Source organism: Myotis brandtii, unplaced genomic scaffold (genome assembly GCF_000412655.1).
Source record: "Myotis brandtii unplaced genomic scaffold, ASM41265v1 scaffold9, whole genome shotgun sequence".
Taxonomy (NCBI): domain Eukaryota; kingdom Metazoa; phylum Chordata; class Mammalia; order Chiroptera; family Vespertilionidae; genus Myotis; species Myotis brandtii.
In genome coordinates, this window is record NW_005371693.1 from 1,170,210 (window position 1) to 1,183,507 (window position 13,298).

Consider the following 13,298-nt stretch of genomic DNA (forward strand, 5'->3'; position numbering starts at 1 on the left):
GAACTAGTGACGGAGGCGGGAAACAAGGCTCTGATGTCACTAGCAGGCAGTGTCCCCTTAATAATGTGAATGGGCTGCCAAGAGGGTGTCTACAATCAGAAGGCTGACGACGACGGTCACTGATTCTTGAAGCCACCTCTGATTTTAACCTATGGGATCAGATAGACACATCTGATCCCATAAGAGCACCTTACTCATGTTGATTTCCTGGCTTTGCCTAATTGAGGTGTGGAAGGCATCTTAGACTTTGCAAACACGTGCCCACTTCCTGCAGAGAATGCACAGGTTGATTCTTATGTCAGCTGTCGGACACTCCCTGTGCTGTGTCTCTCCCAGTCCAGCACTGGGAGAGCCTACTTTACCGTATTGCCTCCTGGAGGATCGGGAGCAAAGAAGGCTGCAATTATGATGAAGGCTAAAGAGTGCCCAGCAAAAGCTTTGCCATTCAACTGGCCAACCACCAGCACCAAGACAGGCCAGTAAAACACATCCATGCGGAGTTGTCCTCTTTATTATAAGCATTTAGCTTACTGGAATAAATAGGAGAATATCCATCGGCAAAGTAAAGCATTTTACAAAACCCATTAGAAAGAGATGGGTAGCTGGGATATAGGCTTCCTATTTTCAAATCAATTTTTTATAAAAATGAAAACTAATTTTCAAGGGCAAGATATTATAGCAGAAGAAAATCTTCTCCTAAGAAAAGATGTAATTGTTTACAACGATAAAATGTCCATGTTATTAGTATGACCCGTGGCCTGGGCTCCATTGGAGGATCCCCTGAAGCAGAGGCTGGAGATCGTAGCAGTGCTAAGAGGAAAGAGTCCTAAGCTTTTATAAGGAGAAAAGCTGTGTGCCCAAACTTGGCTTTTTCCACAGAGAAAACAAATTTTGCAGCACCCTTCCTTCATCAGAGTTACTTTATGATAGGCTATGAGATGAACAAGCCAGTTGGTACAAGACACAGACTTCTTGCTTTTAATCATGACCTTCCCCCCTTGATGCTACCATCTTTCTCTATAGGACATAAGGAGAGCATGACAGGAGGAGGGAGCAGAGGAAATAACATTTCACTTCAGCTCCCTAATCCTACTCTTTGCTTAAGCCGATGTCAGACCTACAGGCCACCAGGGGCAGGCCAGGGGTTGCAGCTAACCACCAAGAGATGGGGCATAGGCCAGCAACAAGAACTGCACGACGGTGTCCCCGAAGGCCATTTCCCTGTCATGCACTCTTACGTTAATGCACGCTAGTGTCAGAGTCCCCTGGATAGTCCCAGGCCGAATGTAGTCTCTGAGTCAAAAGGATGGGCTGCCAGGTAATCCTTGTATTCGCCATCAAGCAGCTGGGCAGCGTTCCTGGCAAACCAGCAGTCTATCTGCTCCTCCCCGTTGTAGATTTTCCTCTGCTTCCAGACCACCGGGACCTGGTGCCCTTTCACCTTCAGGACCGTTTCAGACTTCTCATCTGCCTTTGGGAAGGGAGGACTAGTGGTGTTCTTGCTGAGCCAGGCAGGCTCCTCTGTGAGTCTGGCATCCTGGTTCAGGAACTGACCTGAATGGACAAGAGAAGCATCAGGTCTAAGTAGAATACAGGCCGCATTGTGTAGGGAAAAAAATCTGACATCGATTCAGGCCTTTAGTGACCAGAAAATGCACATGTGGTACCTAGAGGAAGGGGATTCATGATGTCAGAGATTGACTCCTAGCTGGACTCTGCCAGAAGCCACTCACGCCTTCTACAGCGTAAGTGATAGAACACGTGTTTGGGGGCATATGGAGAGGAGAGACCGGAGGTTTTATAGGTATCGGCCTCCACATCTGGAAGCTGCCCTCTTGCTGACACTGGAAAGCTGCCTAACCAGCGAACAGAGTGAACTAGAGTCTCTTACTGAGCTGGGAGGGCAAGAAGAGGGGCAGATAAAGAGGGAAGAGTTAGGCCTCCCCCTCTTTCCTCCCTGGTCTTAGCACCCTCCATACTAGGTTTGTGGACTGTACTGGGCCAAGGGTGTGTACAGCAGTCAGTTCAGTTGGTTCCTGAGACACATCATCAGAATTCCCCAGGTCAAGTGAGGACGTCGCTAAGGCCAAGGATGCTGGTCTGTGTCTTTAGAGGGAGCTCACACTTGGCAGGCAGGCACTACAGAAATGCGTGCAGCTCAAGTGCCAGGAAATCCTGCTTTCTAAACCGAGCCCGGCAGCGCTGGCTCTTCACTTGTGGGCCAGGAGCCCACACGAAACTGCACGTCGAAGAAAGCCAGTCCAAATGGACAGCCTGCTGCTGCTCACGCAGTGTGGGTGGCTGCTATGGGAGAAACACCGTGGCGCATGAGTGCTGGGCTGTGGACTGCCCCTTCTTTGTATCTTCTTGCTGAGTATGAGGAACCAGAGGATTACTCCCAATTTCTTTGTTCACTTTCCCAGAAGGCCAGTGATAATTCATTTATAAAGCCCACTCCTATTCCAGAAAGTCATGAGGAGGCAAGAAATACAACTTTTGTGATATGTGTAAAGACCAGCTTCCCACTGAATGTCTCCATCAAGCTAACGCTATTGGCAGCACCAGCTTCATTTAGAGCCGAGTGCTCTCCTCGGACCCTGCGGGAAGAGCAGCTGCTTACCCAACAGTCCATGGCAGTTGCCGGAAAGGCCTTTGCTGCTGGAGATGTAGAAACCCAGGTGGTCTCGCTGGTAAGGGGCTGGCTTTTTGTAGAGGTGAATGAGGATGACGAAGGCAATGGTGCCCTGGATGGTGACGGTGACGTTGGCATTGGCAGACACGGACACCTCTAGCCCCCGGCTCCCCACTACCATGCTCTGGTTGCAGGGGAGGACCAGCCTGTCCCCGCCATCCAGGATGACCCTGTGCGGCGTGATCTCCAGGTATGACCTCTCGGGCTTGTTGACGAGGATGGTGATGGTGCGGAAGTAAGTGCGTTGCTTCTTGTGGCCGTTGGGAGGAGCGGGAGCCCCGATTAACGCTCCATTCACCGTCACACCTAAAGGCAGAGGGGAAGAGAGCAGTGGTTAGAAAAACTATCCTACTTTCATGCCAAAGGCATCTGATCAAAATTTCCCTCCTCCTCTGGCCTTATCTTTGTAGCTCTCGCACCATGAACTTTCACTTTCAAGTAGAGGTCACTCGATGCCTGCTGAATGAGTGAAGAAATGAATGAATGTATGAAGTTAGGAGGGAATTTCTTCCCCATGTTTGACCAGTATCTCAGGGAAGGGGAAGGATGATGTAGGTTTGGGTCAAGATATAATAAGGATTAAGAGATTGTTTGTGTTCATTCTGGTATTTCTTTCATTCTGGCTGTAGGGACAAAGAGACATACAGAATTTCTTATCTACCAGTTGCCACTGATCCTGATTTGGAGACGCTGTGATGCCACTGGGCAGTGTGGTATAATGCAGAGGTTAGGATTATGCTTAGTCCACAACTCAAGTTCTTCCACCTTCTAGGTGTGCACCTCCGGACCAGTCACTTTAAAACACCGAGCCTCAATGTCCTCATCTGTACAAGGGGGTATGAAACCTAACAGGACTGTGGTGAGGTTCACAGGAGGTGGCATATGTGCCAGCTGCCAATGGCCAGCAAATAGAACTCTTTTTATTTTTTCACTTCACCATCATGAACCCACAGCAACTTTACTAGACCCGAGTGAGGCGTGTGAGCCACACCCCTAGCAATCGGTGCTGTCCAGACAGATGGCAATTCTCCATCAGATGTCTGGGGCTGAATTAGATCATGTACATTAAGTGTATTTTGCTCTCAGCAAAGAGGCAATTTGCATTAATAAAATATTGCTATATAATTAACTCTTATTTTCTCTGCTTTGAGGATAATCTTCCCCTACATCTTGACTAGCAACTTCTTGGACATCCCAGGAGAAAACTGCTTTCTCTGGGCCAAGGGGTAGGGGAAAAGAAAAGCTCCGCATGAGCGGAGATCAAGTACTTCCGCCTTAAGGCTCCAAGCTTCTTCCACTGAGCTTCCCATCCTGGACCCACACGGAACACAGGAATGAGAGAATGGCTCAGGGATAGGAGGGGGAGGCACTTCCAGGGAGGGGCACAGTTAGGCCCTGCCTCACTCCTGAGCCTTTTGAGTTACAAAAAAGCTGAGATTTGGTTCTAAGGCTAGGAAGGCCTGAAGAGAGCAAGGTGAGTGAGGAGCCTAAAATCAAACATTACATAACTCCATCATCTGTGTCATCCTGCTGTGGGGCCCTCTGTCACCTAGCCTTCCAAGAAACTGAGAAATTTTCTTAGAACTGAGAAATGCCAGAATGTCTACTGCAAAGCTTGTCCTCAAAAGTTGGGCTGCGTGGCTGTCCACATGCCATCCTGAGGCACTGTTACCTGCATGTAACGAAAGAAGCTTTCTGTTGTTATTGTTAATTATAATCCTCACTGGAGGGCATGCTTATTGATTTTAGAGAGAGCAGAAGAGAGGGAGGGAGGGAGAGAGAAAGAAAAACATTGCCGTGAGAGAGAAACATCAACTGTTGCCTCCTGTACACCCCCTGACTAGGGATCGAATCTGAAATCCTAATATGTGCCCTGACTGAGAATGGGACCCAAAACCTTTTGGTGCACAAAACGACACTCCAACCAACTGAGCCACATGGGCCAAGGCTGAGAGAAGCTTTTTATATACCAATCTCTTTTACGTGGTCCCTCTACGAAACAAAGGGGATCAGAGCCATTCTTACACCCATATTCTCTGCACACAAAGCCGAGTAATTAACATGGGGCTTAACATCTTAGTCACGGAGGAGCTGAGATAAATGAATTTAGAACATCGCACCAGCACAGTTTTTGAATGGAAAGACATAATAACAATAATATATCATGAATTCGTATAGCACTTGTTTATTTTCAAAACAACTTCCATTTCATTATTTAATTAAGTCTCTACAATAGACTGGTGAGACCAGTACATGAGTATCACTGTTTTACAGGAGAGACAACAAGAACTCTCTAGTTGAGTAGCCAAGGCCACAAAATTAGTTAAGACAGAGAGCAGGGTTTCCAAGGCATGTCTTCCTGCTTCCAAGCCCAGCACACAGTCTAATTCCTTTAATCATCAACAATCCTCACTGAGCATCTGTGAGGAGCCCCTAATATATACATCCATCTTTGGAACAGAGGAGACCTGATATCTACCTGCCTCTTGCACAGAAGCCACAATGGAGGGCAGAACTTACCAGAGTCCGCGTGATCAGAGACTAGCCTTAGGATGTCCCCGGGCTGCCCGTCAATGTTGAAGCAGACAGTGAGCTTGCTCAAGGGGAAATCCACGACAAAATGGGGGTCTCCATCCGCTGCAGAGCAGGAAAACACAGGCGAAAACAGAAAGAAAAGATACTTACTGAGTGCCTTCCCTGTGTAATACTCTTTTATATTTTCCCAGGAATTACTTATTTGATTCTTCTGTCAATGATCCTGAATGTCCAAATGAGCAAGATGTCTGGGAGGTGAAGTCACTCACCAAAGTTACACAGTTGGTACACAGTAAAGTAAGGATTTGAACTCAGGTCCCCTAAATTCAAATATAATGCTCCCTTTCACCACACCTTGGCCAAACACAGACAACTAAGCTTTGAGAGGTAAGTGGGAAACAAAAATGAAACAGGGTTATTGCCATACTAGAGGCCCAGTGCATAAATTCATGCACCAGTGGGGTCCCTTGGCCTGGCCTGTGGGATCAGGCTGAAACCGGCTCTCTGACATCCCCCAAGGGGTCCCAGATTGTGAGAGGGCGCAGGGCAGGCTGAGGGACCCCACCGGTGCACGATTGAGGCGGGGAGGGACGCAGGATGTTGGCCAGCCGGGGAGGGACCGCGGGAGGGCTCCAAGGCATGCCTGGCCTGTCTCACTCTCACTCATTCCTGATCAGCCGGACCCCAGCAACAATCTAACATACCAGTCAGAGCATCTGCCCCTTGGTAGTCAGTACACGTCATAGCGACTGGTCAACGGGTCAACTGTCTGCCTCCTGGTGGTCAGTATATGTCATAGTGAGTGGTTGAACTGCCTTAGCATATCATTAGCATATTACACTTTGATTGGTTGAACAGATGACCAGACACTTAGCATATTAGGCTTTTATTATATAGGACACCCCCTCTATTATGGAGCCTGCTTTCTTCAATTTCCTGCATGACACCAATCATTTCCTTTCTCCTTTGACCACCAAGTGGAGAGTGCCATAGCACTAGGGACATTCATGGCGCCAGATGCACACAAGCCTTGCCTGACAATAGTAACGACCAAGCCTAACAGAGGGCTGGTGACAAGTGAAGGACACAGTCAGCAGGAACATAGCTAAGTGACAGTTCTCTGAGAGTTTCTTGGGCTCACACCACATCATTTCTCCTCAACTCATCCAAATCCCTTTACAAGGAAAGATGTTGCTTGTCCCAAAAACTAGAGGAGAAAGTCATTACTCCACGTGCATCCAAGAGAAAGGTTTTCTTGCATCCATCAAGCACGTGTGTGTTCAGAGGAATTGCATTCTGTCCGCTGGAGACTGGGTTTCTTATCTACACAGCTCATCCTGAGGATGTGGGGACATGCACGTCCAGCACATCAGCAGCAAGACTTACAAAGAGATGTGCACATTTTAAGAATCCAACCCAGCCTTTGTGTTATTATCTCATCTGGATTTTTATTATAATTCCAGAGAATTGTATTTTTTTCTATTCTCCCCTCTAAATCAGAGATTAAAAAATAATAAGGTAATTTTTGTAAAACACGCATGCTTCAGATCTCTAAAACAAATGTCTTTTAAATTCCACAATGATGAGACTATGAGTCTGCTACCCATCCTTTCATCAGGGCTGTTGCCAGGCTCCTGGGCCTATTATCCATGGTGCTTATGTAACAGTTTAATGATGATCTTGGTTCTCAGAACTGCCTCACGCTGCTGGCTTGGGCTAAGAATATGGGTCCCGATGTCACATTTCTATGGAGCTAGTATTTTAACTGGCTTCAGGGCATTCCTGGTTGTCCACTTTCTAAACATATAAACTTGCAAATTGCATACATTGTTTTCCTTACCTGATGTTCTGGAGACTTTAATTCTTGGGTTATATGGTTTCTTGAGAGTAGATCCTATAAAAGAAAGGAAAATAGCAACCACTGTTATTCATTAAAGAGGATGAAGTGAGGGGTACAGAGAGGAGACTATTGAGATGAATAAATATAGCTTTCAGATACATTCGTAGCAATTTAAAAACATCACCTGTTGTTTTTTGTTTTCCCACAGAGATATTTGTGTGTGTGTTTTTTAATGGGTTATACTATACGAGTCGTATCTTGCTTTTTTCAGGTTGGACCAAATGCTTAAAAGAGAAACAACTCTATAATCCAGGCACAATAAACATTCAAATTTTGGTCATCAGTATTCCTGCATTCCTTGTCTTAAATGGTGATCAAGGGGTAAAAGTAATAATGGTTATCTTGTCATTGTGTGACCCTTTGTGTATTCAGAGCTCTCAAACATATAGTATCTTGTTTGACACCTTCAGCAACTTTGAGGGATGATTTAAAGGAGCTTGGCCTCACAACACACAAATGAAGGTGCAACATGTGGAGGCTTAATTACTTTATGCTTTTATAAATTAGATAATAGTCTTTTTGTCTGTGATTTCTGTGCATATACTGGGGGGAATATTCCATCTTAATTCAGGTATAGTTATAGGAGGAGGGGAAAAAGTACACTTGTTTAATGGTCCAGAATTTCAGATTTGCAGGGTGAAAAAGTTCTGGCGATCAGTTTCGCAACGTCAATATACTGAATGCTACTGAACTGTACACTTTCAAATTGTTAAGAAGGTAAATTTTATGTAATGTATTTTTGTACCATACTTGAAAAAACAACAACAGAAAAATGCAAAAATGTAAAAAGAAATTAGAATCCAGTGTCTATTGCTATGTGTGTAAACCCAATCCATAAAGCAGGAGGCAAAAATAATCAGTTAAAGAATAACCTAAAAGTAAATTAATTTCTACAAGTAAAATAACATTAATATCTTATTTCAAATTGTCTGTATAACAAAATTATGCCCCTCTTCACTAACTTTTGCCCCTCACAGAAATTAAAGATCAAAGTATCTCAGTGTTTCTATGTGTCCCTATCTTTCCCGCACTGGTCCTGGCCTAGCAGGATCCGGGAGAATCAGGCAGACCACAGGGAAGCAACTTCTCAATTTGGATGGCTGCTGTGAGAAGGCTTGGTGAGTGGCAGCTGCCACAGACACTCAAAAAAGAAAAAAGAAAGAAAAACTCATCATAGCTTTAAGAAAACAAAGATTGTCTTGAGTACTAACTGACGCTTCAGGAAAATTCAATTCCAAATAATATTTTTGGGTTATTTCTTCATATGGCTATTTCATAGCATCACACAATTTGCTTTTCATCAAAACTAAAATTGTACTGGTTTTGCCAAGACAAGCTCCACTCTTTCTAAAAAGGCAACACATCACTTTTAACCTCTATATTAGGGTTTGAACTTTTCAATAAATGTCTAGTTCTACATTCCTCAAGGGGAGGAATTCTAAACATTTGTTGAACTTTCATATGTGCCAAAGACTTTACACATTCAATCCTTGCAATGGCCCTTCAGGGAAGTTATTATCTACATTTTACAGGTGAGGGAATAGAAGCTCAGAGAGGTTCAGAAACTTGCTGAACCTCACACTGGTCAGGAGGGCTGGTGAGCTGAAAGGCAGCTTTCTGGATTCTAAACTTATGCTCTCTTCACCACACCTAGTGCTTCTCAGAGTTTTGTGGGGATTTTTATATATTTTTCTTGATTTCAGAGGAAGAGAGAGAGAGAAACATCAAGGATGAAAATCATTGATTGGTTGCCTCTTGCACACCCCCTAGTGGAGATCGAGTCCAAAATCCAGGCATGTTCCCTGACAAGGGAATTGAACCAGTGACCTCCTGGCTCATAGGTCAATGCTCAACAATTGAGTCACACCAGCTGGGCTCTTCTAGGAGTTTAGAGTGTGAGGAATAAATGAGACAGCATTTGCAGGTCCAGGGGTAACATCAGTTCCCCCTCCTGAGGAGATGTGAACTTGACAGAAATTTAATGAAAATGTTACACATTAAAAAAAAAAAAAAAGCCATTTTCCACAAACAGATACTACTGAGAATACAATCCTCAGTTTTGGTTGAACTAATTTTCTTTTCCACTTCCTGTTCTCCTTGCTACTATTTCCCCCATCAAAATGTCACTGAGACTGATGACATACTATTTAGCTTCTGAGTGACATGTATATAAAGGGTGAATTCTCTCAAGAATCAGGAAGTCAGTTCTCACCTATGTTCTCAGGAAACTTAGGAAGTAAATCCAGCATACACATAAAATTATATAACTCTGAAGTACTTAAATATGTGGAAAGGCACTTAAAGAGTGAACATTTGTCTATTTGTTTGTTCATCTCATTGCCTCCAATAATGACTGGCAAATGTTAGGCACTCAGTATTGATGATTGATGGTTGGATGAATTTCATCAGGCAACCTTTCTGAGGCAACTGCCACCCTCTCTAATGTCTCTACAAAGATCCACAGTTTATAACAGAACAAACACAATAATTGAACACAGTCCCTGAAAACTAGGAACTGCATGTGGGGTTATTGCTTATAAAAATTATAATACCACAGAATAAAACAGACTCCTGCTGAGAGGACCTTGCCTGAGACAAGTTAGAGTCTAAAACAGTTTTATTTTCAGAAAAGCTGTTTTGTCTCTCAGTATCAGGCAGATTTTTTAAAAAACTGTTTAACTGGTATAATATTTTAGAGGAGTGTATAAACAAATTGACAGCAACTAAAACAATTTTAATGGCACATCCAGGAGCTCACATTCAAAATGACATTACTGGTAAGTTCTTTTTTGTGCGTGAATTCAAATTCTATGTTATGAGCCAAGTAGCAATGCTTTGTTCATGTTAATTCTTAGCAAATAATTTGTTAAACTTAGTTATGTTTTTCAAAACAGTTAAAACCCTAACACATGAGATTTTTGGGCAAAGATACTGACATAATAATACTTCAGGAAGATGTTACTATAGCCAACATATTGCAATAATTTCCTAAAGTGATTTCTGAGACAATAACCTAGATCTAATGTTAGTTACTGCCTTTTATGAATGTTATGATCATTTCAGCACAACTGCACTGGTGCTGATTCTGCCAGTAACCACAACTCACTAAAGCACTTGGCAATTCCACTCCCGTCGGGGTCCACACAGATGGGCAGAAGGAAGTGTTAGCATTCACTATACATCTTACTCACGGTCTCATTAACTTTGGCCTTTTCACTGTTTCAGTATCTCAGGAAAATGAGGATCCAAACATCAAGCTAACCTTCCACAAACTATTCACCCTAAAATTTGAACTATTTTTCATCAGGAAATCAACTACCTTAAAAATCTACTTCCAGAAAACTTAACTGGATGCTAATCTAATCAAGCTATTAGTAAAGCCAGATACACAGAAGAAACAATAAAAATAGAAATGTAATAAATGGAACTCTAATACTGCCTGAAACTCTTACAGAGAGAAAAACAGAATTATAACAAACAGAAGGGACAAGTTAGGCTCCTACATTTGGCCATCCCTGGAGTCGGTTACCTGGCTGCAGGTTGGAGCCTTGCAGACTCTGCATCACTGTCTCAGGCCCTGTTGCAGCAGACATGCCATGGCTGTCCTCCAGCTTCCTTGTCTGCAGTGTGGATTTCTTCAACTTCATGGAGGTGAACGGGGTGAGGAAGCGAGAGTCCATGGCCAGAGCCTGGGCCTTCTGCCTCAGTCGCTCCTTCTCCTGCTCGTCGTCATTCTGCAGCCAGGAATTCAGCAGCTCCTTTACAGTCAGGTAGCTCCAGAGACGCTTGAGGTGGTTGGGGTCCTCCTCACCACCACCCTTGGGCCTGGCGCTTCCTATGACGTCATTCCCCACCTTCTGGGGCCCCACAGGCACATCCGTCTTCAATATGACAAATTTACTGTTGCTAGCCCTGACTTCCACGTGCAGTCGATCTATCTTCTTGTCCACCAGCTTCCCAGCAATGATGATCTCTGAGCCGTTGAAGTAGTTGGGGAAGAGGGTTCTGGTAACCTGCTCCACGATGCTGGGTGGGTAATCGATGTGGATGTCAGAGAGCAGAGGGGGCCTGATGTCTTCATAGAACCTGGAGTAAAAGAAGAGAGAGAGAGAGAGAAAGAGAGTGAGTCAGGACCCAGCCCTGACTGCAGGCAGCACAGGTCCTAAAGGAAATGGTGGGCTGTTGGAGGGGTGACCTTAATCTTAGAAGCAAGCAAATCCAACATTCTACCAGCAGAACAATGCTCATAAGAGGTTATGCAGCAGTAGCTTGAACACCACTGGTGATCAAGAACTGTGCCTCACTAAGCTTCCTCCTCTCTTTCAACTGCTCAGAGGAGGAGGAGGAACCTCCTTGTAGTAGATCACAGTCTTCTCCCTGAAATTTCCACCCACTGGTCTCACTTTTGCCTTTGGAGCAGCATAGCATGAATTAGCAAAATCTATCTTCAACACAATAGCCATTTAGAGGCGTGGCACACACTGCTCCAAGGCGTCATCTCTATGCAGTCTAATCAATTCCCAGTTTCATGAACTCTTCTTCAGGTGACATAATTTCAAGGTTCCCTAACCACTCTTGGTAACTTTCCTTTGTACACACCTAAGTTTCTCAAAGGGCCTCTTAAAACATTTTTCTTAGAACCAAACACATGTCATGCTTTAATAAGCACATTATACTTGAGAAATCTGACCTTGACCTTGCCACTATGCTTTTGTGTAAAGCAGCATTTGCTTACATTGGCTTTTCTTCTAGTTATATCACAAGCTTGCTACTTTCTTCACAAAGAGACAATTAAAATCCCTTTCCAAAAATCTAAAAAGCATAGGCTGTGGCATTAGACTTCCACCTCAGCTATTTACTTGCTGTATGTCTTGGGACACATAACTTAATCTCTCTAAACTTCAGTTTCTTCCTCTATAAAATTGGAACATTAACAGTAACTACTTTGGTAGACTACTGTCTCCCCAGACCCAGTCTCCCCTTCTTTCATAATAAATTAGTTTTAATTTGATGATGGCAATCCAGCTACAAACTACATTTCTTAGCCTCTATTGTGGCCAAATATGGCCATGTTCTCCCCCAATGGAATATGAGTAGAAGTGATATGCGTACCTTCTGTAATTCTTGCATAAAATAGAATGGCTTGCTCTGGCTTTCTTTTCCTTCCCCACTTTTATTTGCTGGAATACAGAAGTCATTGTGACCTCATTTCAACCTTGCAGTTAAGAACAACATCTAAGGGGTGTAGAGTGGTAAAATGGAAGGAACCTGAGTCTCTGAATGACCTCATGGAGCCAAACTGAGCTGTCCAGACTATTACAGGAGAGAGTTATCTGCATGGCAGCTTAGCCTTTACCCTAATATACCCACTCCTAGGATTTCTGCCTGTAGAAATGTCTGTCATATTACAAGTTCTCAATAAATGTTGGGTAGTGACAATATTTTTAGCAGTATGGCAGTGCAGTCAGTTTGTTTCAATGTACTGTACTTGCTTTTGCTTATGGACACATTATTTTTTAAAAAATGCATTAGATTCTCCCTCTTTTCATGTAGTCTTGAATGATTTTGAAAATGTGGGAAGCTAATCTGTGTTTTTATTTAAATCTTGACAAAAATGCTGGGTAAACAATGGTGGCTAGCTGCATCCCAAGGACCTATCTTTATTTTCCATCTTATAGACCTTTAATTAGATTTATCATTAATGAATGTTCTTTGATTATGGCTGTTAAACACCTATAAAGGTACCTAAAGCTCACTTTTTCTTTTTTTCTTTTTTTTTTTTTAAATATATTTTATTGAATTTTTACAGAGAAGAAGGGAGAGGGATAGAGAGTTAGAAACATCGATGAGAGAGATCGATCAGCTGCCTCCTGCACAGCCCCCAGTAGGGATGTGCCCGCAACCCAGGTACATGCCCTTGACCGGAATCGAACCCGGGACCCTTGAGTCCGCAGGTCGACGCTCTATCCACTGAGCCAAACCGGTTCGGCACTTTTTCTTTTAAGTATCTACGATTTATGCCACAAAGTGGATTAAAGCAATAGTGCTGAGCTGGGAGTCATCATGTCATTGAATCAATAGCAAAGTTATACCCCATGTTGGCAACATGATATCAAAGGGAAGGCACTGAACTGAATTAGAAGACCTCACTTCTAGCTTCTTTTCCACCTC

General features: G+C 43.7%; 1 protein-coding gene across 1 annotated transcript in view; it reads right to left on the minus strand.

The window, feature by feature from the left end:
* Positions 1 to 493: 493 nt before the first annotated feature.
* Positions 494 to 13,298, minus strand: part of ITIH5 (inter-alpha-trypsin inhibitor heavy chain family, member 5) — an 83,786-nt gene continuing 70,981 nt past the window's right edge. Inside the window, exons 10-14 of the mRNA XM_005885302.2 lie at positions 10,657 to 11,213; positions 7,068 to 7,121; positions 5,213 to 5,329; positions 2,621 to 2,998; positions 494 to 1,554 (exon numbers count right to left, since the gene is read on the minus strand). Of these exons, the coding sequence (XP_005885364.1) occupies positions 1,256 to 1,554; positions 2,621 to 2,998; positions 5,213 to 5,329; positions 7,068 to 7,121; positions 10,657 to 11,213 (1,405 nt within the window). The 3' untranslated portion in view covers positions 494 to 1,255. The remainder of the gene's footprint in view (positions 1,555 to 2,620; positions 2,999 to 5,212; positions 5,330 to 7,067; positions 7,122 to 10,656; positions 11,214 to 13,298) is intronic.